The 24,563-nt window shown below is 36.0% G+C and overlaps 2 protein-coding genes across 2 annotated transcripts in view; one reads left to right on the forward strand and one right to left on the reverse strand.

Moving 5' to 3' along the window:
- LOC121869162 (ADAM 17-like protease) overlaps positions 1-18,236 on the forward strand; it is a 111,571-nt gene extending 93,335 nt beyond the window's left edge. Inside the window, exon 13 of the mRNA XM_042370353.1 lies at positions 16,687-18,236. Coding sequence (XP_042226287.1) covers positions 16,687-16,828 — 142 coding nt within the window. The 3' untranslated portion in view covers positions 16,829-18,236. The remainder of the gene's footprint in view (positions 1-16,686) is intronic.
- Positions 18,237-22,910: 4,674 nt separating this feature from the next.
- Positions 22,911-23,552, reverse strand: LOC121869143 (protein ZBED8-like). The gene has a single exon (XM_042370331.1). It carries the CDS (start codon positions 23,550-23,552, stop codon positions 22,911-22,913), a length of 642 nt encoding a protein of 213 aa, XP_042226265.1.
- Positions 23,553-24,563: the final 1,011 nt, after the last annotated feature.

Here is a 24,563-nt window from a genome sequence, read left to right on the forward strand (position 1 = left end):
GCAAGGGTAATTCAAGCCTGGATGCCTTTGTTGATGCTGCAAAGATAGCTGAACTTTATTTGGACATCATTGATGTTAAATTTAAGAGGTTCAGGGGGCAACAGCGTTCAATGTACAATCACATCAGTCGTTTCTGTGCTCTGTTCTTGGCCCACAGAGTAGTAGACAGTAAATAACACACACAAAGAATGCTACATCTCTGCTTGGTTGTGGACCATTAGGGCATAATTTTCTGCAAATTGAAGTTTGACAGACTTGGTGACTTTTGTTTTGGTGTTGGCTTACAGGCTTCGTAGGTTGAATAGACTAATATCAGGGCAAAACTACACTTGCATTGAAGGAGCTATGAGCAATAGTCCAGAAACAAGTTAAAAGTGACTGGGGCAAGCACATAACCTTGTTTCGCCCTGACCTCTATGTAAATGATAGAGATTGTAGTCCACCTGCATTCTTTCATGGAATTTTCTCAGCACACTGAGAAACTGTGGTGGGAATACTGAATTTTCCAAATGCAGCTCAGTCCTGATTAGACTGTGGCCCAGCACTCTGCACTGCACACGGCCCCTGTGTGGTGCACTTCATTTTGGTCTTGCTGATGGTTGTTGATGTAGTCAGTAAGGCCCGAATTCAGAACTGTGATTTGAAACCGTATGAAGGTTTAAAACAAGGATCGAGCGAAGATTGAAGATTGTTGGTTTTCAGAATGCTGGCTTGAGCCAACACAAAGATTCAAACCGGGTTTGAGATCGGAATTGTCGATCCTCACATTAATCCAACCTGGAGTCAGGTTTAGCGGTCGATCCTTCAAACAAGTCAACATGAATTTTGACAGCGCGTGATTTTTGACGATATCATCAAATTGGGAATTTTGTAGAGAGAAGACTGATGGTATGTAGGCAGAATCCTATCAATTTTTATGATGACACGCAATTTAAACAACGATATAGGTTCAGAAAGGGAGATTTCCTTGACATTTTCCGTCATATGGAGCATCTACTTGACAGACCTGTTGGCTATGGTTCTTCTCTACCTCCCATTCATCAGCTGATGATTGTTTTGAGATTCTTCACACTTTCATGTTTAGGGTCCATGAAGATCAATGGGGTAAATGTAAAGAAAACTGACGTGTCTACATTTTGAGAGTTTTTCTTTAGGAAACCTATTTTGATATATTTTCAATATAATTGCATCAATGCTGAGTGCATTTTGATTTTAATGTATTAATAATGGAAAGTCTTTTCTTAAGATTACTAATCAGGGGAAATGTGGGGTTAAAAGAACAGAAAGAAACTTAACCTCACTGAACCTAGCAAGGTTACTATGCCTTGCATTGATTCATCTTGCTTTGGTTATGAATATTGACACCTGTCCTGGATTATATCTACAATTTGTATGTAGGTAATTGTTCTTCCTCTATGGAATTCTCTGTTATCATATAACAACACAGCCACATTGTAACACAGTTCCATAAATCATTATAATTTGATTGTAATTATAGTAATAAAAGTAACTTTTGTTGTGCAAGGAGAGATTTCTCCTCCTCCGTAAAACTTGTCTAGTCATATTGCCGCCATAATCTTATAAACATTACTCTCGATGGTGATCGGCTGTCGTAATGGTGTAACTGAAACGTGATTGGCTGGAATTTCAGTGTTCGAATCCTTGCTTGTAATTGAATATAATGCAACAGATTACCCGATCCAGGGTTCAAGTCGATGTTCTGAATATGGGTAATCCACTACAGGAAATCTCGGATTGAGGAATTTAGATTTGCAGGCCTGAGCCGAGCTCATATCTCAGGCTCAAATCACCGTTTTGAATTCGGGCCTAAGTGCCAGTGTTTGGAGTGCAGGTACTTCCAGGACCTCTGGTATTTGTTTTTCATCTGGAAGAGAGTAGTGTTTTTAACTACAAGTAATTGATGTTCTGAGCAGAAAGTGAGATGTCTTAAACCATTATTATTCATCTTGTCAACACTATGTTGGATAATAACTCGCTGTTTGTGCCCATCCTGGCATTGAAGTCCCCCATAAGCATAAGCCCCTTTTGTGAGGGGTGCTATTATTATCGAGGGACTCATAAAATGCCTCCTTGGTGTTGTTGTCAGCATTCATAGTAGGTGGAAAAGTGGCCTTTTGTAAGTGGGATTTACCAGGTCATTCAAAGATACCAACTGGAGACTCGTGGATGTTTTGCAGCAGCTTGCTCTTCATAATGAAGCCAACACCTTGCAGGCGACGTTCGTCTTTGGATAAACCTTTCCAGAAGAAAGTATATCCTTCCCCAATTTCAGTTGGTGAGTCTGCCAGAAAACTTAGTCTAACTCAGTGCAGTGAAGTCGATGTTATAGGTCTAGAGTTCTTGTGCAAAAAGTGCAGTTTGCCTGTATGGCCATACTGTTTCACCGAGTACATCTAAGAGAGCGGACATTTCAGGTTGCTAATGTTGGTGTTCTGGATTACTTAGAGCACTGGTTCTGAGATATGAAATGTCACGTATTGCTCTCAATGGTGACTCAGACATTTTTTATTTCTTTAATGAATTTTGTGTATCATCAAAACAATGGTACATATGGCATATTCTGTATATGTCCATTATACTTTTGGCTCCTTGAAATGTTTTTTTTACATACCACCTGATGAGGCTTCATGTACCCCCTAGGATACCCTTTGGCTTAAGAGTTTGTGTTTGGACAGCTTGAGGGATGCCTTGGCAGCAGCAGTAGGCCACCCAGGTTGAACAGAACAGGCAATCTTTAGGCCACCTTTTCTAAGTCCTTCCCTGGCTAGGGGTGAGCAGTGTGAATCCCGAGAAGGGCTGCTCAATCAGATGGGTAACTGGCAATACGAGATGCTGTTCTTGTTACCACCTCTGCAATAACTTGCATGTCCGCACTGCCTCCATACAGGACTCAAGCTAGAGGCTGCCAATCTCTTACTTTACCTGAAGGACTTGATGATTAGTTCAAGGGATGAAAAGGGTGTGATTAGATGGGGATGAGAGGAGCAAAAGCCTATGCTGTAAAGGAATTTAGGTGGGGAAGGAGTTCACAGTTCCTATCACCACACAATTGGCAATGTCCTGCAGGTTACAGTGGCAGGATATACTCCAGATGACCATAAGAGGGACAAGGCTGCAGGGGGGCTGCCAGGACTCCAGTTTGTTGGAGTCTACCCTATGGCTGTCCGCACTGCGGCTTTGTTTTGGGTAGGCTTCCATAGACTTTTGCCCAAGACTAACCCACAAGGCAGTGGGGCAGGGGTTGATAGACACCAGGGCATGTCTACACACCTAGGCCTGCGCACTGTACCTCTAGGATTCCCTGCTGGTCTGGCTGGGGCCACAAGGTGCCCACTTAACATGAACTGCCATGAGGAGGCACATCAGGAGTCTTGATGATGAAGAGTAAGGAAAGACTTAACACAGGGCTACCTCCCCAGTTCACCAAGAAGGCTAATCAGCGGTAGTAGCTGAATGGGGAAGGTATAAGCAGAGCCTGTGCCTTAACACTAGCATAAGACAATTGCACTAGACACATCACTCCACCTTGTGGGGAACCCTACAGATCTGTTTTTCTGCAACATGGATTGCATAAGGTCTTACAGTATTTTTCAAATTAAGTAAGATATAATAATTGTGTTGTGGATTTGAATTAAAGAAGTACCTGATATTGCTGTATTGATCTCATTTGTATTTAAAATTATATTTTTCCTTTGTTACATTGGAAGTTTATAAATAAGTAGAACCTCAATAAATCGGACCCCAGTCAGAAAAAAGGCAAATATATGGGGGGGGGGGGTGAAGATTTGGAGATAACACAGCTTTTCTTAACTGTTTAAAGAAAATCAGTTGATGTTATGTTATTACTGCACTTCAACAACTAAGGTCTTTAAGTGTATAACAAGGTTATTAAAAGAATATTACATCAGTAAAAAAAAAATATGAAACAGAACTCTCTGGGTTGAAAATCTGACATGTAAATCAGGTTGTCAACAACTCTGTTGTCACAGAGATGATTGTTATTTACTGAAAAGTGTGATATGTAAGTAACCACAGAAATTGTCCTGTGAATAATGAGAAAACTGTATATTGTATAGTACTATATAAAGATAAAAATAAGTGTAGGAGTATATTGTATGTGGAAGACGAGTGTTTATCTGGGAGCAGGTGGCACTGGTGGGTGGCTCCCTCCCCCTCTCTCCCCAACATTCCTTTAACACTTCTTTATGCAATTTCACCATAATCCTCATATAATTTAGGACCATTTGGTGCCAGGTTGATAAAATATTATCCTAAAAGAATCAGCTTTCCTGAAAAAAGAATCCCACACTGAACACCATGAGTCATTTGTTTTTAAAGGGCAAACAGCTGATTGGCTTACCACAATGTCTGTCTTCAATATTTATTAAGTAAATTAGTACAGTAAAGCCTCGAATAATGATGTTAATGTGTCCTCCAATATTGCAGTGTAAGGTGAATCATCGTACAGTGTACCGCAAATCATTAATTACCATTAAAATAAGCAATAATAATGAGATGCGTTCCTAAGTGTGACCTTTTCATATCTTTTGTGTGGCTTTCTACCCTCTTTTCCCCCCAAAACAATACAATTAATGAAAAGTGCAAACTATATTCTTTAAATAATGTTTCTGAATGCACCTTATACAGTACAATATAAATGAAAAATAATATGGTCACACAAGAGGAGATGGGACGCCATTGTTTTCATTTGTGTTTACAGCCGGGCGTCCAGGATGCTAGTTCTACACGAGAAAATGAAGAAAATAAGAATCTGGTTGTAGCTGTAGTAAAATTAATGTAAAAAAATTAATATATATGTTTTAAGTAATGTTATTTCATGTTAATAAATGGAACAACAGAAGTAGCTAACCACTACTGGCCAAAAAAAAAAAATGGATTGGGAACGCCAACATATACAGTACGTGCGCATTTAAGTATACCGCGTCATTTATCTTTTTAAGAATTTGTTCAAAAGATTCAATATTGTTTATTACTGAATATGCATTTGATTTAATTAATCTTTATACACTGTATATGCGAAATGACACTACAATTCATTAATAATACGTAGAATATTAACACACACAAGAGGATAAGAGGCGGCATTGTTGTCAGTGTTTACACCCAAAATGTCATTTATCCACCTGAAACTGAAGAAATGTTATTTAATGTACAGTAGAAGTAACCACTGATATGAAAGAAAAAGTGAGAGTGATAGTGGAACACCAATGTATACATGCGCAGTGCGCACTCAAGGAAACATAGTCATTTATCTTAAGAATATGTACAAAAGATTCATTATTGTTTATTACTGAATATGTATTTAATTGAATTAATGTTTATATATGTGAAGTGAACAATACAATTCATTAATAATACGTAGAATATGAAAACACACACGAGAAGACAATACGGCATTGTTTTCGTGAGTGACGATGGTTCTACATAAGAAACTGAAGACAATAAGACCATGGTTGTAGCTGTAGTGAACTTAATTTAAAAAAATTGAATACCTGTATGTATGTTTTAAGTAATGCTATTTAATGTTAATAAATGGAACACTAGGAGTAGCTAACCACAATTGGTAAAGAAATAAAACGAGACGATTGGGAAAGCCAACTTATGAACAGTAAGTGCGTACATGTGAAAACATATGAATATTGTGCGAGTTTTTACTCAGATGACGAAGTCATCAGGTTCAACTCTGGCTGAAGCTGTAGCTTTCCATAAAGCTGTTGCTGAAACTGTTAGTGAACCTGAAGTTGATGTTGCAGCTGCTTATGATGCTGAATTTGAAGGTGTAGCTGAAGTTGATGGTTTAGGCCTTCGAATAATAAAGCTGTCGAAAGAACCTTGAACACCTGCTTTCTTTTCTCATTATACATCTTTATGTAGAGGTCATTTGCATTTATTTAAATTTTAATGCTTTGTTCTGTTAATGTATTCACTTCAGAAAATATGTTCATTGCTTGCTCCATATAATATCCACAGACCTCTTACCTTTTTTATGTCGTTTTAACACATCTAGTTTCTCGACTAAGCTTATACACTTTCTATTAGCTTTTGAAACAACACTACCATCACTTGCTCATGTTGAATAGGGATGCAAAAATGCTGTAAGAAACATGAGAAAGTTTTTCTCTTGCTCCTGCTCCAGAGGCGTGAAAACAAAAGGCCAGCTAAGCTCTGACTGTTGTTTACCACTCATTAGCATGGCAGCTTCTATGCACAAGGCGCTCTTCATTTTTTTACAGTAATTTTTTTTTTAAATACATAGTGTATTGGGATTTAGTTATTCTTTATATGAAATTGTAATTTTATTATATATTTATTATATTTTGGTTCGTAAATACGAATGAAATAAGGACGTAAAATGAATTGGGTCCTAAATTAACTAGGGTTTTAAATATGAAAAGTTGTTGGTCGAACCATTGTTAATGGAGGCTTTACTGTACAGTGCAGTCGTGTATTATTCATCACTTAATAAATACTATTGTAGTGTATTTATCACCACTTAATAAATACTATTGTAGTGTATTTTTCATCACTTAATAAGTAATATTGCATATACCCTGGTTTATTCATTAATCATTTGTCTAAGTGTACAAGTAGCCAAATTGGACCATCACATAACACTCAAAGGTAGTAAATAACTTTTTAGGAAGGTATCTTCATATCAAATACTATACAGTGTGTTATAGTGACCTCTGTTGTAAGCTGGATTGCTGAAAGCCCTCACACAAGTGCATCTTGAGTAAATAACCTTCTAATGCAGCTTATCCTTTTATTTTCAAGTCATATTACAAATTACATATACAGTCAACCCTCGCTTTACGCGGTCCCACATTCCGCGTTTCCACGTTTACGGGGTTCCCTGCCGAAACCGGAATGCTCACATTCCGCGGTGCGTGTACCCCTTTACGCGGAGAGCGGCGCGAGCAGGGTGCGCACAAGGTCGCCCAGTCATCAAAACATTACCGAGTTCTTCACCCGCCACCCACCACAGCCGGCCCAAGTCAGTGATAGTGATAATGATAGTGAGGATATGGACTTTGAGGGGTTTGACAAAGAGGCCCTGCAAGCCTATGTGGTGGATAGTGATATAATTGATACAAGTGATACAGGTGAGGGCCAATAATCTGCCCTCTGCCTCGGAACCAACACCCCATCCCCGTGTGCCCAGCCATCTTTTCTACTAATGTAAGTGTTAAAAAACCTAATATTATTGATATTTCTCTTAATTATTAATTGTGTGTGCATACCATCATAAAATTAAGAAGTTATTTTTACTACAACGTAGGTATTGTGTCTGAAAAAGTGGAGTTTGGGGGTCGGCCCGGTCTCTATTTCAATTAATACCATATGTTATGTTGTTCACTTTACGCGTTTCTCACTTTACGCGGGCCGCCGTGGGTTGAATTAACCGCGTAAAGTGAGGGTTCACTGTAGTAATGTATTTTTTCTCTATTACTGAAGATTTTATATTGATCATGATGAACCATAAGAGGCCAATCATATGAGAATATAATATTGAATCAATAAATAAATAAACATGATGAATGCAGCAACACCTGATTAGCCCCAGCCTGCTTACATACTCAAGTGTTTTAGTTCTCAGTAGGCCTATAGCAAATCTGATTAGACCACTGTACAGTATTTAGTAAGTGTTGTCATGTCATAAGACACTTTTTATTAATGTTCCCCCCCCCCCTTTTTTTTTATGTCTGGTGACCAGAGTATCTCAGAATCCAAAAAAAGCAAATTCTGGTATATTCGAATTCCAGTTTATCGAGGTTTTACTTTAATTATTTCTTCATTGATTTAGGGATTTTTGTTAATCTCATTATTGTTATTCTAGTTGAAAATAGAACTGAATTTGTTGTAAGGTAATATCTGAAGATAGTACAGCGAACTATGCTTATACAGGTTTTTTCTTCGATTTTATTGTCATGTAAACCTGAGATATAAATGACAAATTCTTTTGAGCCAATGATTCTAGAAGGGTAGTTTCTAAAGTTTGTTTCACTGCTTATGCAGCTGTTGTTTAATACAGAAATTAGTTTTCTTATTTTGTCAAACCATACCAAGGTAAGTGGCATTTTTTCTTGTAATATCTTGTACATGTTGTTATGGAAAGCTTCAGTAGGGGCAGAACTTGTTTTGTTGTATGGTGTATCATAGTTTATAATTAAATGGTCCGACACCTCCTTTAGTCCCGACAAAATTACGAGAGGGCACTTAACTTCCCTCTCTCCCTGCCATATTTTATGCCTAGTGCAAACTATGGGATGTTTGTACTCAAATTGATCACTATCTTACAAGAATCCCAGCAATGTGAGTTATATTCTACAAAGTCAATTCAATGACATATTATCAGTGCAAAACTTAAACTCCCTCTTTTTGATAACTATGCACTTCATTATCTCCCCTCCTCGACAACTGTCAACACCTCACCTCCCCCTCCCCAGCGGTGATGGTAGTTTTAGGCTTAAAGTATTTATCTTATAAAATGTTGCTGACTAGACTTAGCAGAATATAACTTGCAGTGTTGGAATCCTTGTAAGATAGTGATTAATTTCAGTATAAACATCACAGTTTGTACAAGAGATAAAAATTTTAGTCCTTTAGTGTACAGTAGTACATTTGAGTACAAAGCATGTACAGTTATATGTTGCACAAAATTATGGCTTTTTCACATTTAATTTACATTTAATATTTGTTTAATTTCAGTTTTTAGCAGTCTATGGTGCTTTAGAGACACGGGAGGTGTATAATTAGTAGGTCAGAGGTGTATTATTGAATTATTTTTACGTGACCTCAGTTGATCTGGCAAAACGGATAATTGGACAAGGCTTTGGACCCAAGGGTGCCGTAAAATCGGTGGTGTACCTGTGCAATATTCAGTGTGATTACACGTTGTTGTACATTAGGATTTATTTAAACCTTACCATGTGAATTTAATAAGTTAGGAAAGTGAGAGGCCTTTGGTCTCGTGTTACGCATGAGAATAAATAATTACTCGACACTTTAACCTAACTGATCTGGGAAGTCCATTTACTTGAGTCAAGAGATAGTTTTCACATTGTAATCAACTCCAATCTTTTTTTACTTTGACTATACAGTAGTAAAATCAAGCTTCAAATTAATGAGCATTATAATCATAATTGGACTGTTGGTATCCTCACATCAGACAGGTCATTAACCAAATGATGGTCTCATGGGGGTAGTTTCTGGTTGATACTAAGTCATTCTATGTGCTATCTTATATGGAAGCTTAACTAAAAGAGTTTATTCTTTCTTGCATCTTAATATTCTTTGATGGGGTATTGAGTGTCTTGAATATGCAAACATTAATCTTTGATAATGTTGGTAGCACCAAATATTCCAGCTGTCTTGATTCATTAACCTAAAACAAAATCTATGTACAGTATTTGTAGACCACTGAAATGAACCACATGGGTAAGAGAAATGTTTATTCTAGACTAACAGGCTTACCATATCCATAAATGAAATGACCTAATTATCTAACAATTTTAGATTGCAGGAAATTTCGTTAATGTCCAATAAAAGGATTAGCACTCGGGTCTCCAGATAAAAACGTATCAGTTCACTTGATAAAGTTTACATAATCCTCAGTTTGCTTTAATTTTGTCAGAGTTGGAATGATTTTACCTTTCAGAGCAGTAGTTCCCAAGCTTTTTTCATTGTGACCCATTCCATTGTTGTCAGCTGTCCAATGCAACCCGAAGTGGTTAAGGAAGACTGGCTCAGAGTTGTGATGTGTCATATATTATGCATGAGACTCTCACTTCATGCTATTTTACTCTCAAGTGCAATAAGATTATATCACATAGTTTAGTATGCAGTACAGTATAAAGACATTTTATTATACTTTAGTTTTATACGTATCAGAGAATTTGAAAACTGGACATAAATGATATTACATGAAGACAGTTTGTACTGAATTCCATTTATGAATTGCTGTTATGCAAATACGGTAAAATAAATTTTTGGCCCTGTCTTTTGAGACAAGTAACAATGTGCACTGATTTTGAAATCTGGTTATATTGGTGAGGAGTCTAAAGATAAACAATGGTGTTTTTTTGTTTGTTTATTTAAGTATGTAAAAACATGTTACAAATCTGGGATATCTATTGTCATTACAATTAATCAAGACAGGGGAAGCCAATACATGTGCCTATGATTACTGTACAATCTACTGTATGATTAATTTTCAGTACTTGGGTTATTGAAAAGAGCAAGCAATTTTCTGTTATATTTGAAATTTGGTTACAATATTTAGAATTTACATAGTCAAAGACAAAAGTCATGTCCTCGTTCTGTCCATATGATCACATACATAAAACAAACCATATTGAAAACCGTGCCACTAAGAGTTTACTGATTTGCACCATAGGCCTTTTTTATGAGCTTGAAAGCATCTTAATTTACTGCAGTACATATTGTACTACAATTAATTTATTTTAATGCATACACTGTACTGTAGTTTTACTGGTGGATTTTGATACTGTACCATCATTATTTTGCAGACACATAGAAAAGCAAACATTGCTACTGTACTTCCACATTACTGTAATGTTTATATTTTCTTGGAGAAGATGTTTGATTTCTTGGTCTCTAACATAACTGTAGAAGGATTCCTGGAGTAAATCTTTTGAACTGTCCAGGTAGATGGTGTTACTTTTACAATGTAAATGACCTGCAAAAGTTTCCATGTGTTTTTACAGTACATAAAAAAATGTTGATGTTACTGTGCCTGCCATATATAGTGTATGGGTCATCAGCAAAATGCTCTTGATTAAGTTTTGGATTACTGTACTGTCTATCCTTTATCAAGGGCTCTGAGTTAGTCTAGGAGCTTCCCCGCCACGGGAGTGGAGAACCTCTACGCACGTACTCATGAGTCTCCGTTAGAATTATAATTACAGGCAGCTATCACTGAGGTATTATAGAAGATGTAAAGGATTAACTTCCAGCCCTGCCCACTTGGCTGTTTTCACCCTTGGTTTGCAAAGAGTAAATACTTTCAAACCTAATACTCTGTTGCTATTCCAGCAATTCCTTCTCAGTCTCCATGGTTAGCCTCATTTCAAGTATGTACAACACTCAGAACTCACGAAGTTATATATACCCAATGCCAGTTATTTAATATATTTTTACTGTTGCCAGAACTGTTTATCCCACCTGCTTTGAAATTTTTACAGGTAGTTCCTACAGTGATAAAACAGTGTGAGTAGTGAGTGGCATAGTCATCTGTAAATTAGTTTTCTTGTCAGGCTACATATTAATGTTTTATGATTATGATTATATCTGTGATTAGGGGGAGGGGACCTGTTAGGCTAAACACTAATCTCCCAGGAGTTGCATCATTCATCCTCTGATCGACTTGACTGTTGAGGGACAAGTGGGTGATCATTTTGACTCAGAACTCATGAGATTGTAGGCTTCTGGGTCCAACAAATCACAAGCCAAACCTCGAATGAGGGGTCGTGCTTATTGTGGGTATCAATAAAAAATGAACTGTAACTCCACTCCACTCCACTCCACTCCACTCCACTCCACTTCTAGATGCTTCACGGAGCACTAATCCTCCAGGACCCTTTGGTTTTTGGGTGGTAGTGCTCATGGACCAGATTGTCATGTTTCTGTGATCAGCTGGATTTTCATCAATATTTTGTTTGCCAATATACTTCTATTTTCTTGTAATATGAAATTATTAATTAATTTTGTTTGTTTATACTGTATTACAGGTATCATTGTTCAATTTTATCACAATATTAATGTTTGCAATTATGCATGTATATTTCCATAGGGCAAAAACTAATGATGTACAGTATACTGTAGAATTGCATCTGCTTTGCATGTATGATATATGCATGTATACAGTATAGTACTGTATATGGAGAAATAAACCACAGGTATACAAAGCTCATATTTAATCCAGAAGTGTTTCAGTGTCTTGTGTACTGTAACTGGTACAGTGCCAGTTGTGTGAGACAGTGAAACATTTGTGGATTAAGTACTGTACTGTATAGTCTTTGTATAAGTTTGATTTACTCTTGTGATGATGCATGCTTTAAATTGTAGTTAGTACTAATTTTTTGTCAAATATGAATTGTAGCATAGATTGGATTGGTAAAGTAAATTTTGTTTAAAAGTAGGAGCTACAGCTTGGAGATTAAAGATGCAATAATAACCATTTAAATATACAGTAGATCATAGGAGATTCCTTTTCAGTTAATTATTGAGGATTGATCAAAAAGTTCCCTCAGTTACTCAGTCAGGCTTGGTTCACATGGACCTTGCTGATAAAGATAAAAAAATTTTAACAATGCCTTCCATTTTCCATATCTTTTACATCATAATTTCAAACTAAACTCAACATTATGAGACAGTGACAAGGACACCTATCAGCATCTGCTGTACCGTATATGGAAAATTCATTGGATTTATTCAAGTAGTTCCAAGATCACCACAAGAACCTGGTCAACATTGTATTACAGGTTGACAATCCCTTATCCGAAATCCTCGGGACCAGATGCATTTCGGTTTTTGGAATTTTTCGGATTTCAGAATGGTTAGTTTTTTTTTTTTTTACAGGGATCAGACCACCTGGGCACAGGTCACTGACCCACATTGGGGCTTGGGGGCTAAAATATAATAATAATTATAATAATAATAGTGATAATAATAATAATAATAATAATAATAATAATAATAATAATAATAATAATAATAATAATAATAATAAGAAGAAGAAGAATAATAATTCATAGGTCTAGGTCGTGTTTCTCACTTTTGATCTATTTTTCATTCTGATATTTTTTATTATTATTATTATTATTATTATTTTATTATTACAGTATTATTATTATTATTATTATTATTACTATTATTATTATTATTATTATTATTGTTATTATCATTCTTATTTTATTTTTGTGTATTTTTTATTAAAATTTGTATTTACTATGAATAATTATTATTATTATTATTATTATTATTATTATTATTATTATTATTATTATTATTATTATTATTATTATTATTATTACATTTTTGCCCCGCAGGCCCCGATGTGGGTCAGTGACTTGTACCCGGGTGAGCTAATACCCGTAAAAAAAAAAAAAAAAGTGCTCCACAAAAAACCTTTCGGTTTTCAGAGCTCTTTGGTTTTCGGAATTTCGGATAAAGGGATGTCAACCTGTATTGATGTAATTTATCCCCCAAAATCTTTCACTAACATTCATATGTAGTATTTATTTAATCATCAGATCATTTAGTTTTATAAAAAGAAAAGACTTTCCTTCCCTTGTTTTATTGTTTTATTTTTAAATTGCAGTAAACTGGAAAAGAATTTAAATAGTTCAATGAAGTAGTATATAATGTATAACAATACAACTAGGGGATAAGGGAGTAGGTAGGTCAAAAGTGATACTGTACGGAGGGATGAGGTAGGATTTACCATAAGCTCTTGTGAGTAATGGGGAGCTCACTGGTAGAGTGAGTCACTCTTAAAATTTGGAGGTGAAACATTAAATTTCAGTCAATTTGTTTTATTTTTATTTAATTTTGGTCATATTTTGTCATCATAAATGATCTTCAAGCTGTTTGTTAAAATTTAAACATTTCCTTATTTTTATTAAGTTCCAGTGAGGTACAATCGGCCAAAGAAGTGATGTCAAAGTTTTCAGTTGCATTTTTTCAGACATTGGTATCTGGCAACTTGGCAGGAGCCTAGTGAGTGACTGACCAGTGGGCTGGATGCCATTCTAGTAAGATGGTATATTAATGAACTCCAGAACCAAATTTCTCACTGCCTAACTTTTTTCTTGCATTCCCTTATAATTTTGCAGGTAAAAGGCTTCAACACAGATAGGAAAAGTAAAAGAGCTATATCCCAATTCTATGCTTGAAAGACTAATAAGATTCATGCAGGAAGAATAAAGGTTAGTCAGTCCGAGATGATACAGCAACACAGGCCGATAACACTTACCGTATTTGCCGGCGTATAAGATGCGGTTTTCCCCCAAAAAATTTATCACAAATTACCCTGCGTTTAATGCGCCCGTATTACGGATGGGAGGTCGAGCGCCGTAGACGGAGGTGCTTAGCTAGGGAGTCTGGGACGAGCAGTAATCCACTAAGCACAAAAATTTTTACATATAATATTACTAAAAATAAAATACTGAAAAACAAGCCAAATTATCACAATCTATTATCACAAACTTACGGCAAACTTGCCGAAGACGTAAATAATGGCTTACATTGGCTTAACGGCAGAGGGAAGTTCACAACATCTCACTGTACCTCCTTCCCCAGCATACGTAGCCCACACCCGATACATGTCTTACATTATTTAGCGACTGTGTTACCTTTAAGAAACATTTGTTTATTATCTAAATGAAAAATGACCCTAGAAAGATAAAAGAAATGTTAACAAAGTTCAGCCGCCAGTCAGCCATTACAATGAATTGATGACGTCAAAACAATAGTGATGGTGCTACACCCTGGTGGCAGATCACAGCAACACAAAACATCACAGCCAAAAATATAAGTTTCACATCCTGTTGGTAATTCTCTTAACCAAAATATAAACAAGCCACACAGCTGCTCTAATCAGAGGTAGAGTTGGGTGAATATAATGTCACTATACGTACTGTATATGATTTCCTACTTGATTCCACTATGAATATATTGTGTTTACATGCACAAAATCATATGTTTTCTCCTACAAAACCACTTTAAAATCACTTTCAATAAATGTATGCTGAAATATGCTAAAAAAAATTCCGCAAAATATCATTGTAAAATAGGGGTGCGTCTTATGCAGTGGTGCGTCTTATACGCCAGCAAATATGGTACTTCTAGGTGTAGCATATTCTGCATATGGCTTATTTTCTTATTTAGCAGTTGTTTTATTTTTAGAACAATATGATAGATGTATAATATTCTAAATAATTATTAGTTGAATAAGGCTTCATAGAAGTTAGCAATTTATCTAAGTTTTACCTTTTTTCATGCAAAACGAATGACCATTGAATGGGAATCATTAATGTTTTGTTCTTGGGTGCTAAATAATACAACACCTTCAATTTGGATGCAACAACACCCCAATATTTTTTGTATAAGGTGCTACAGTACATTGTAACACAGAGTATCTAGGACACCATAATTAATATTCAGCTCCCCCTGGTTAAATTTAGTTCCCTCGGTACTGACCTTCAGAGTATAAATGGCGATTAACCCCTACACCTTTTTAATGATAAAACAATAAAAAAGGAAAACTAAATATTGACCCTCTAGAAACTTCCCCGGGGCTGCAGTGACGGGAAAATGGCAGCGCGGAGTGAGGGATATAAGGGGAACAGCGTTGTTTTGACAGCAAGATCTTGTGGTCACATTCGCACTTCTCAGCCATTTTCTGCTTGTCTTTGTGTCTGGGATGGCCAGTAATGCATATATTTACTGATTATATTTATTTACTATAAATAATTCATTTAGAATTTATTTTATTTGCATTATTTTTCACAAAAAGTGCTCGGCGACACACACGGAATCTGTCACCAGGCTGTCTGGCTGTCATTGTGTTTGGTAGAGCAAGTAATGCATAGAAATAATTATCAGACTAATAATTCCACAAATAAATACATATATAACATAATCATAGCATTATTTTCCAGTAGTACTTCACTACAATACAACTACACTACTTTTAGCAATATTACTTTGATACAACATGATAAAATGGACAAACAATGAAAATAAAACAAAGAAACAAAAGTAGGTACTTACATTGCAGAAGTTTCCCTGTGGGCGAGCAAATAGTCACACTGGAACCTGATAACACGAGTTGGGCATTCAAACAATGCAGCGAAAAGTCACGCGTTCTGGAACGTCAACCAGGGCGTAGGGGTTAATTTTCTTATAATTGCTAGGAGAAAATGTAACAAGAAACATTTATTTAAGCATATAGTTCATCTAAAGCTAAAAAAAAAAAAAAAAAAAATTGAAAGTTCCCGCCTTACGTCGTCGTCCATTGAGGCGGTGAATGTGGAAAATATTTGTGTACGTATTCATTAAAGACATGGCATAAATGTGGTGAGTATGAATATAGGTATTATTTAAAAATCATATTTCTTATTCAATATTCATTTCAGCATCACAATTAATGTACAGTATACCCTTTCATTTTGACATCCATTTCTAACTCCACAAATTATTCCTGAATGTCCCCGAGTAATAATTTCATATGACATATTATTTTGTTTCAAAATATAGTTCCTTTTTTCTAAAACTTTAACTACTGTACATGATTTGTTCTTACAATATTCTTATGAAAAACTGCTGTATCATTTTTAATTACTGTATATGCTCATAACCACATATACATGGATCATGTGCACGTACAGTGATTTATTTGGATTTATTAATTAATTTGTTACTATTTCACAAAATTGTGTTCGACCTCAAAAAAATAATAGTGAGAAAAAGAATCTAGTAGTTGCCAGATACCACTTTTTGATTGAAAGTTTCTGGAAATCGTGACATCATTCATTTGGGCGATTGTGCACTATGTAGTATTGCATCATATTACATTTACTTTTGCATCTGCTATAGTTCTTTTTCCTCTTATGTCTTCAGGGAGTGTGAGGAGTATAGAAAACTTGCACAACGTTGGTTGACGAGGACAACAAGTCACGGCTTTCCTTTCCCTAAACACACTGCTGGATTTGTGGATGTTGTGGATGCTGCAACACATCTTCTCACTACCACCTCTACTTAGTTTTATGCACCCTGTTCACTCTGTTATTTCAGGCACAAGTCAACCACTTTTCTTTTATATGTATCTATGAGTGAAAAGCTTAATTTTGTGTTTGAATATTAATTATTTTTAAGTTTGTCTTCCTCTTGCCCCACACTCTTACCTAGTTATATTAGTAAGTTGGTCAGTTTTTTGCTTTAGCATAATTCTTCAGCCAAAGATTATTTGCAACATATTGCTAGTCAGTCCGCATTATACTGTTATCATCCCCAAAAATGTTCAAGCTAAAATTTTCCTTTTGGTACCTGCAGCTTTTTTTAGCCTTAATAATGTTTAAATAAGTAATATTTATTATTTCCATACATCTCAGGACAGATATAGTGAAGCAGAAGGTTAGAAATCTTTGAGTCAATTGACACTGCCTTAGATATTGTTGTATATGTTTGTTCTGAAAAGAAAAAAAGCCTGTACTGGATTATGGCATAATTGTCTCTGGGTGCATGCAAGTACAGTATTTTCCTTGTAGTACATTACTCTTGTATCAATATAGATGTTTTGATGAAATTTTATATGAATTTATATCATCATTAGACACCACAGGAAACATAATTCAGATTAAAGCATCAAATGTCAGGGTCACAGCTGAGGATCAAATTTCAAATTGTCAGTGGATCAATTATGTACTGTACTAAAGTACTGATGTTCAACTTTTCAGAATTTTAAGCATGAATACTATTTTTTATTCCGTTGTATAATTATTAGTTTTAATAAGAAATCTAATTGTTGTCCACAGATGAATTGATATTATCAAGATTTTGTTTGATATGTATAGAGTTTTGCTCTTCAAAATGGGTATGTATTATGTACAATAGACCCTCATTATGTTAAGAGTGGGACCGAGAATTACAGGGGAATAGTGAAATATGATTTATTGATGTATATACAGTACTTCAGTTGATAATGTAGGTACTGTACAGGCCTGGAGCCCCAAACAATACACCCAAGGAATTCCTTTAAGGGATTCATTTTACCTGAATTGTAATTTCATGCACTCCATACTAACGTGCTACAGCTGAAGAACCTGCACCCTGCCTAAGGTCATCCAGTATATTTATTTTTTCTTTGATGGAGAAAGTCTATTGAGATTTCTTGGCACTTGGAGTTTTAGAAGAAGGACTTGAGAAACACTAGGCATCTTGAAATGTTGATGGGAACTGGTGATTATTGCTCATGGTTGAAAGTTATGTAGAGGGAGAGTGAGTGTCCACACGACACATTGGTTGAGCATAAAACTGCATAGCAAACATGACTAGCCTAAGGTGAGACACCAATGTTGCCATCTAGTAAGATGCTTGGGAAATTTTTACTTGTCAGCTGATTCCTTGGCATCGGCTCATGAATCTGGTGGGCCATTTGAAAAAGAAAAATTCTGGCCTCACCACATACAGTAAAGCCTCGAATAACGACGTTAATGTGTCCTCCAATATTGCAGTGCAAGGTGAATCATCTTATCGCGAATCATTAATTACCATTAAAATAAAGCAATAATAATGAGATGCATTCCTAAGTGTGACCTTTTCATATCTTTTGTGTGGCTTTCTACCCTCTTTTCCCCCCAAAATAATACAATTAATGAAAAGTGCAAACTATATTCTTTAAATAATGTTTCTGAATGCACCTTATACAATATAAATGAATAATAATATGGTCACACAAGAGGAGATGGGACGCCATTATTTTCATTTGTGTTTACAGCCGGGAGTCCGGGACTATAGTTCTACAAGAGAAAATAAGACCCTGGTTGTAGCTGTAGTAAATTTAATGTAAAAAAAATAATATATATGTTTTAAGTAACGTTATTTAATGTTAATAAATGGAACAATAGAAGTAGCTAACCACTAATGGCAAAGACAAAAAAAAAAAAAGATGGATTGGGAATGTCAACATATACGTGCGCATTTAAGGATACCGCATCATTTATCTTAAGAATATGTACAAAAGATTCATTATTGTTTATTACTGAATATGCATTTGATTGAATGAATCTTTATATATGCGAAATGAACAATACAATTCATTAATACGTAGAATATTAAAACACACAAGAGGATAAGAGACGACATTGTTGTCAGTGTTTACACCCAATGTATACGTGCGCACTCAAGGAAACATAGTCATTTATCTTAAGAATATGTACAAAAGATTCATTATCGTTTATTACTGAATTTGTATTTGATTGAATGAATGTTTATATATGTAAAATGAACAATGCAAGTCATTAATAATACGTAGAATATTAAAACACACACGAGAAGACAATACGGCATTGTTTTCGTGAGTGACGATGGTTCTACATAAGAAACTGAAGACAATAAGACCCTGGTTGTAGCTGTAGTGAACTTAATTTAAAAAAATTGAATACCTGTATGTATGTTTTAAGTAATGCTATTTAATGTTAATAAATGGAACACTAGGAGTAGCTAACCACAATTGGTAAAGAAATAAAACGAGACGATTGGGAAAGCCAACTTATGAACAGTAAGTGCATACATGTGAAAACATATCGTCATTTCTCTACATATGAATAGGAAAGCAACACTTATTTACTGTTCATATATGTTTTGAATAATATTTATGAATGTAAAACTAAAATTCTGTTCATCAATGGTGGTAAAGTCTAAAACATAAGGACAGCCAATGAATATTGTGATAGTTTTTACTCAGATGACGATGTCATCAGGTTCAACTCTAGCTGAAGCTTTAACTTTACATAAAGCTGTTGCTGAAACTGTTCCTGAACCTGAAGTTGATGTTGAAGCTGAATTTGATGGTGTAGCTGAAGTTGATGGTTTAGTCCTTCAAATATTAAAGCTGTCGAAAGAACCTTGCACAGCGGCTTTCTTTTCTCATTATACATCTTTATGTAGAGATCATTTGCGTTTATTTAAATTTTAATGCTTTGTTCTGTTAATGGATCCACTTCAGAATATATGTTCATTGCTTGCTCCATATAATATCCACAGACCTCTCGCCTTTTTTATATCGTTTTAATACATCTAGTTTCTTGGCTAAGCATAGACACTTTCTATTAGCTTTTGAAACAACACTACCATCACTTGCTCTCTTGCTCATGTTGAATAGGGATGCAAAAATGCTGTAAGAAACCTGAGAAAGTTTTCTCCAGTTCCTGCTCCAGAGGCGTGAAAACAAAAGGCCAGCCAAGCTCTGACTCTTGTTTACCACTCATTAGCAAGGCAGCTTCTTTGCGCAAAGCGCTCTTCATTTTTTTTACAGTAATTTTTTTTTTATAATACATATCGGGATTTAGTTATTATTTATATGCAAATGTAATTTTATTATATTTTTATTATATTTTGGTCGTAAATACGAATGAAATAAGGATGAAAACTGAATTGGGTCCTAAATTATCTAGAGTTTCAAATACGAAAAGTTGTTGGACAAATCGTTGTTATCCGAGGCTTTACTATAATAAAAGGGTTTGATTGTAAAATAAAGAAAACTGGGAATAATTTAGGTGGGTGCAAAATAAGGAAAGCGTAGTATTGAATTGTCAAATATTGAGGGTCTGCTGTTTTTCTTTGTTCTTTAAAATTCTTATGTATGATGTTTGTTTAGTTGATATCACTCATTTTAATACTTAATATATTTTCTGTACACCTTTTGTCACAAAAATGAATTAGCCATTCAATTCTCAACATTAGCAGGATTTCCAGCTTGTAGGAAGTACTGTAATATAATTGATTTGGTGTCTGATAATATAAAGAAAATTATATTTACAAAAACCTAGAAGGCAATACAGTACTATATTAATAGCATTTTCCACAATTTCTGGGGTGGTAACCATTAAGTGAAAAGCTATTCCCTTTTCAAGTCATGGACATGACAGGTAGCCAGCTCAACATTTTATCTGCTGTTGTCTTAATACACTTGTAGAAATAAAGTACTTTGAACTATTACATCTGATTACATATTTCCAGAGGTAAAAGTACATTTTCATGCTTATCATAAGTCTGCTTTTACTTCATTGGCTCATAGGAGGATACCCAACCAGGAGGAATGAAGTCTGCTTCACCTCTGTAAACCTTATAGGGAAATACCTGTATAAGTAAAAGTACACATTTAGGGTACAGTACAGGTATCCCCCAATAAACAAAGAATCACTTAAATAAAAGTCTCATTTTGACATTTTTTTTCTTTATATGAAAGCAAACATTTGCTTTAACTCCTATGCCCCGGGCTAGGGTGCCGCTGGCTGTATCCCCCACGCGGGGTACCGGTAATTCGAGAAAAATCAACTTATCCAAAAGTAGTTTTTAACCTTTTTAAATGGCGAGGGAGTAAGGGGACAGTGTTTTGACAGCTAGTGCTCGTGGCCACTACACACTTAGCAGCAATTTTCTGCTTGCCTTCGTGTCTGGGATGGCCAGTAATGCATATATTTACTGATCATTATACTTATTTCCTATAAATAATTCATTTAGAATATTTTATTTGCATTATTTTTCATAAAAACTGCTCAGTGACACACACGCAGTCTGTCGCCAGGCTGTCTTTGTGTTTGGGAGAGCAAGTAATGCATATGAATAATTATCGGAATAATAATTCCACAAATAGATGCATTTATAACATAATCATAGCATTATTTTCCAGTAATACTACACTACAATACAACTACTGTACACTACTTTTAGCGTGAGAGGTTGAGGTAAGACTCTCCATGGCGAGAGGCTAATGCGTACTAACTGCACTGAGCCCACCCACGCTACACTGCGTGTGGCGTGACCACCAAATAGTCATACTGGAACCTTATAACCCACGCTGGGCATTCAAACAATACCGCGAAAAGGCGCGCGCTGAAACGTCAACCGGGGCGTAAGGGTTAACGAATAACAATCACATTTTGACAGCCCTTTTTCTTTAAAGAATACCAATTTTTAGGTTTCACACGATCAAGATGGCTACCCAAGATGGGCAGAGATGCATTTATGCTCTACTGCAGTGTTCCTCAACCTTTTCAACACTGGGTCACAGTTCTCAGCACATATGAAGTTGTCATTATGAAAAGGATACATTTAATAGGAACATCACACTTCTGTATGAGTGTACACTACAAGTATATTACATTAAGTTGCATTTATCCAGAAAAATTTATCATTACATTTACACTTACAGTACAAAGTACAAACACTTATACATACAATTCATTTGTGCAGCCACGCCTCAAAACAAACTACATATGGCATTGGATACTTTCAGTGTGATTTTTTTTGCTGGATAGCTGCAGCAAGCAAGTTGAATCGTGGGGCCATATTTCTTGTCGCTGCCACTCATGCACGCAGAGAACATCGTCTCTCCGAGCCTCTGCCTTTTTTTGCTCTTGATGGTGAGCAGATCTGAGAACCCTCTTCAGTGGAGTAAGTGCTGTGGAATGCCAGCAGAACTTGGAGTGCTTTACCAGCAATCATCTCCTATGCTTCTTTCTGGCTCACTGCTCCCCAAAAGTCGGTGTGGTTGCGGCTGTTGAAAAAGTCCTTCATTTCTGAGTCATCGTGGTGTTCGCTCAGTGTGTCTTTTTCTTGGGTGGGCAGATTGCTGTCTTTCAAGTTTGAGATAGGAACGGTTTCTTATCCAACTATTCTTCTTCTTTTTTTCTTCCTCACATGCAGGAGGAAAATATGTGGACTCTACAATCACTTGTCCAAGCATATCGAAGTCAGAAAAGTCCCTTCTCTCAACTCTTTTCTTCCACCCTGAAATTTTCAATTAGAATGCCTCAATTTTGTCATTGGAAGTGAACACATCTTGACCTGGCCCTTGAAGGGAGAGGTTTAACACATTGAGCTTGGTGAATATACCCACTCCTCTTGCATGAAACAGAATTCATGTGGTTTGCCACATTCTTGCAAGAAGCCACGAACTGCTTTCCTTACTTGAAAGAGTCTCTTTAATGCAACTCCTCTTGATAGCCATCGCACTTAGCTGTGAAACAGCAGGGTCTTCTCAGTCTCCCCATCCCATTGCAGAAGTCATGGAATATGCGAGATTTCTTAGCTTTGCTCTTGATATCATTGATGATAATGACTCACTTTTTCATTGCAGCATCCAAATCAGACTCGCTTGGTAGATGCTTTGATGCCAAATTCTGGCGATGCAGGGTGCAGTGAGAACTTCCACAGTTCGGTGCATAATCTTTCAACCTTGCCACTGCACCATTTCTTATCCCAACCATACGAGCTGCACCATCGGTTGTGATGTGTGAACACTTTTCAATTGGAATCCCATTGTGGGTGAGACAGTCCAGAACTTTTTTTGCAGTTGCTTCACCAGTAGTTTCTGCGCCAACATCTTCAGAGAAAAGAAACTCTTCTATCATTCGCAAGTGCTCACAATCAACATAGCAAGTGAAGCATGTCAGCTGAGCCCTGTTTGTGAAATCTGTCGACAAGTCAAATTGCAATCCATAGCATGGACTTTTCCTAACTCTTTCGGCTAACTGTAGAAGCAGGTCCTCAGCAATCATTAACTTCCAGCGTTCCATTGTTGTGGCTGAAAGGGGGACCTCATTCAGCTTCATAGCAGCACTTTTACCAAGCACTTCTTCTGCAAGGATGTTCAATGCTGGCACAATGATTTCTTCACTCTCTGTGATAGGTTTCTTTTTGGTAACGAGCAGGTGCGTTATTTTCAAAGAGGCTTTTTTCTTCAGTGAAACAGGTACCTTCATCTCTGCTTCTGGTAGAGCATCTTCTTTTGCAGATGTACAGCTCTGAATGTCCTGTCACAGCATCTTCTCTCTTCTCCGCTCTGGATGATAAATCGATCCAACATACGTACAGCTGATCACCTGGTGGATAGACCAGAGTGTGGTCACCAAACACATACAGGTAAATGAATGTATATACAGTGGTCCCTCGATTAATGAACATAATTGGTTCCACAGAATCAGTTGTTAACCAAAAATTTCGTTAACTGAAACTATTCTTTCAATGGGATATTGGGTAATTGGTTCTAACTCACAGAAAAAGTCTATATACAAAGTACTGTATACCGGTAATAGAATTAACAAAACATTAAATATAAACTAAATGCAGTATAGTAGTGTACAGTATACTGTACAATAATAAATAAAAAGCATTAGAACATTGTATTTTAACTTACTTTGAGGCGTGTATGTTGTATTCCCGGCAGCTTTGTTTACATATCAAATAGCTGATTGTAGAGGCAGTCGATGATGACATGCCACATTCTTTACAGAGTGCTTTGGTTCTAATGCCTTCTTCATGTTTCATAATAATTTCTGCACTGTATATTATCAATATGCTAACTAAATTTCAGAATGACCAATAATTTTAATGTAAAAATTCAAAAAATATTTAAGAGACCAACAAACTTAATGTTCACTTCACTGTAAACAAAGTTAAACTGAGAAGCATTGGTGGGTGATTCAAACAGCTGAAGGGCACACAAAAACTGTTCCCTGTACTGTATATATTATCAATAAGTTAACCTAATTTCAGAACGACCTATAATTTTAATACTGTATAAAAAATGCAAAAATATTCAAGAGCACAACTTTCTTGATATTTACTCCACTGGAAACGAATGTAAACATGGAATCAATTACTGTATTGGCTGACTAGCCGATCAGCTGATGCGCACAACAAGGCGTGTTTCTCGTAAGGCTGTCGTTAATCGAAGTTTTGTTTGTTGGTGGAACTGAAAATCCTTATGGGAG

This window comes from Homarus americanus, unplaced genomic scaffold (genome assembly GCF_018991925.1).
Source record: "Homarus americanus isolate GMGI-L3 unplaced genomic scaffold, GMGI_Hamer_2.0 scaffold25467, whole genome shotgun sequence".
NCBI lineage: Eukaryota > Metazoa > Arthropoda > Malacostraca > Decapoda > Nephropidae > Homarus > Homarus americanus.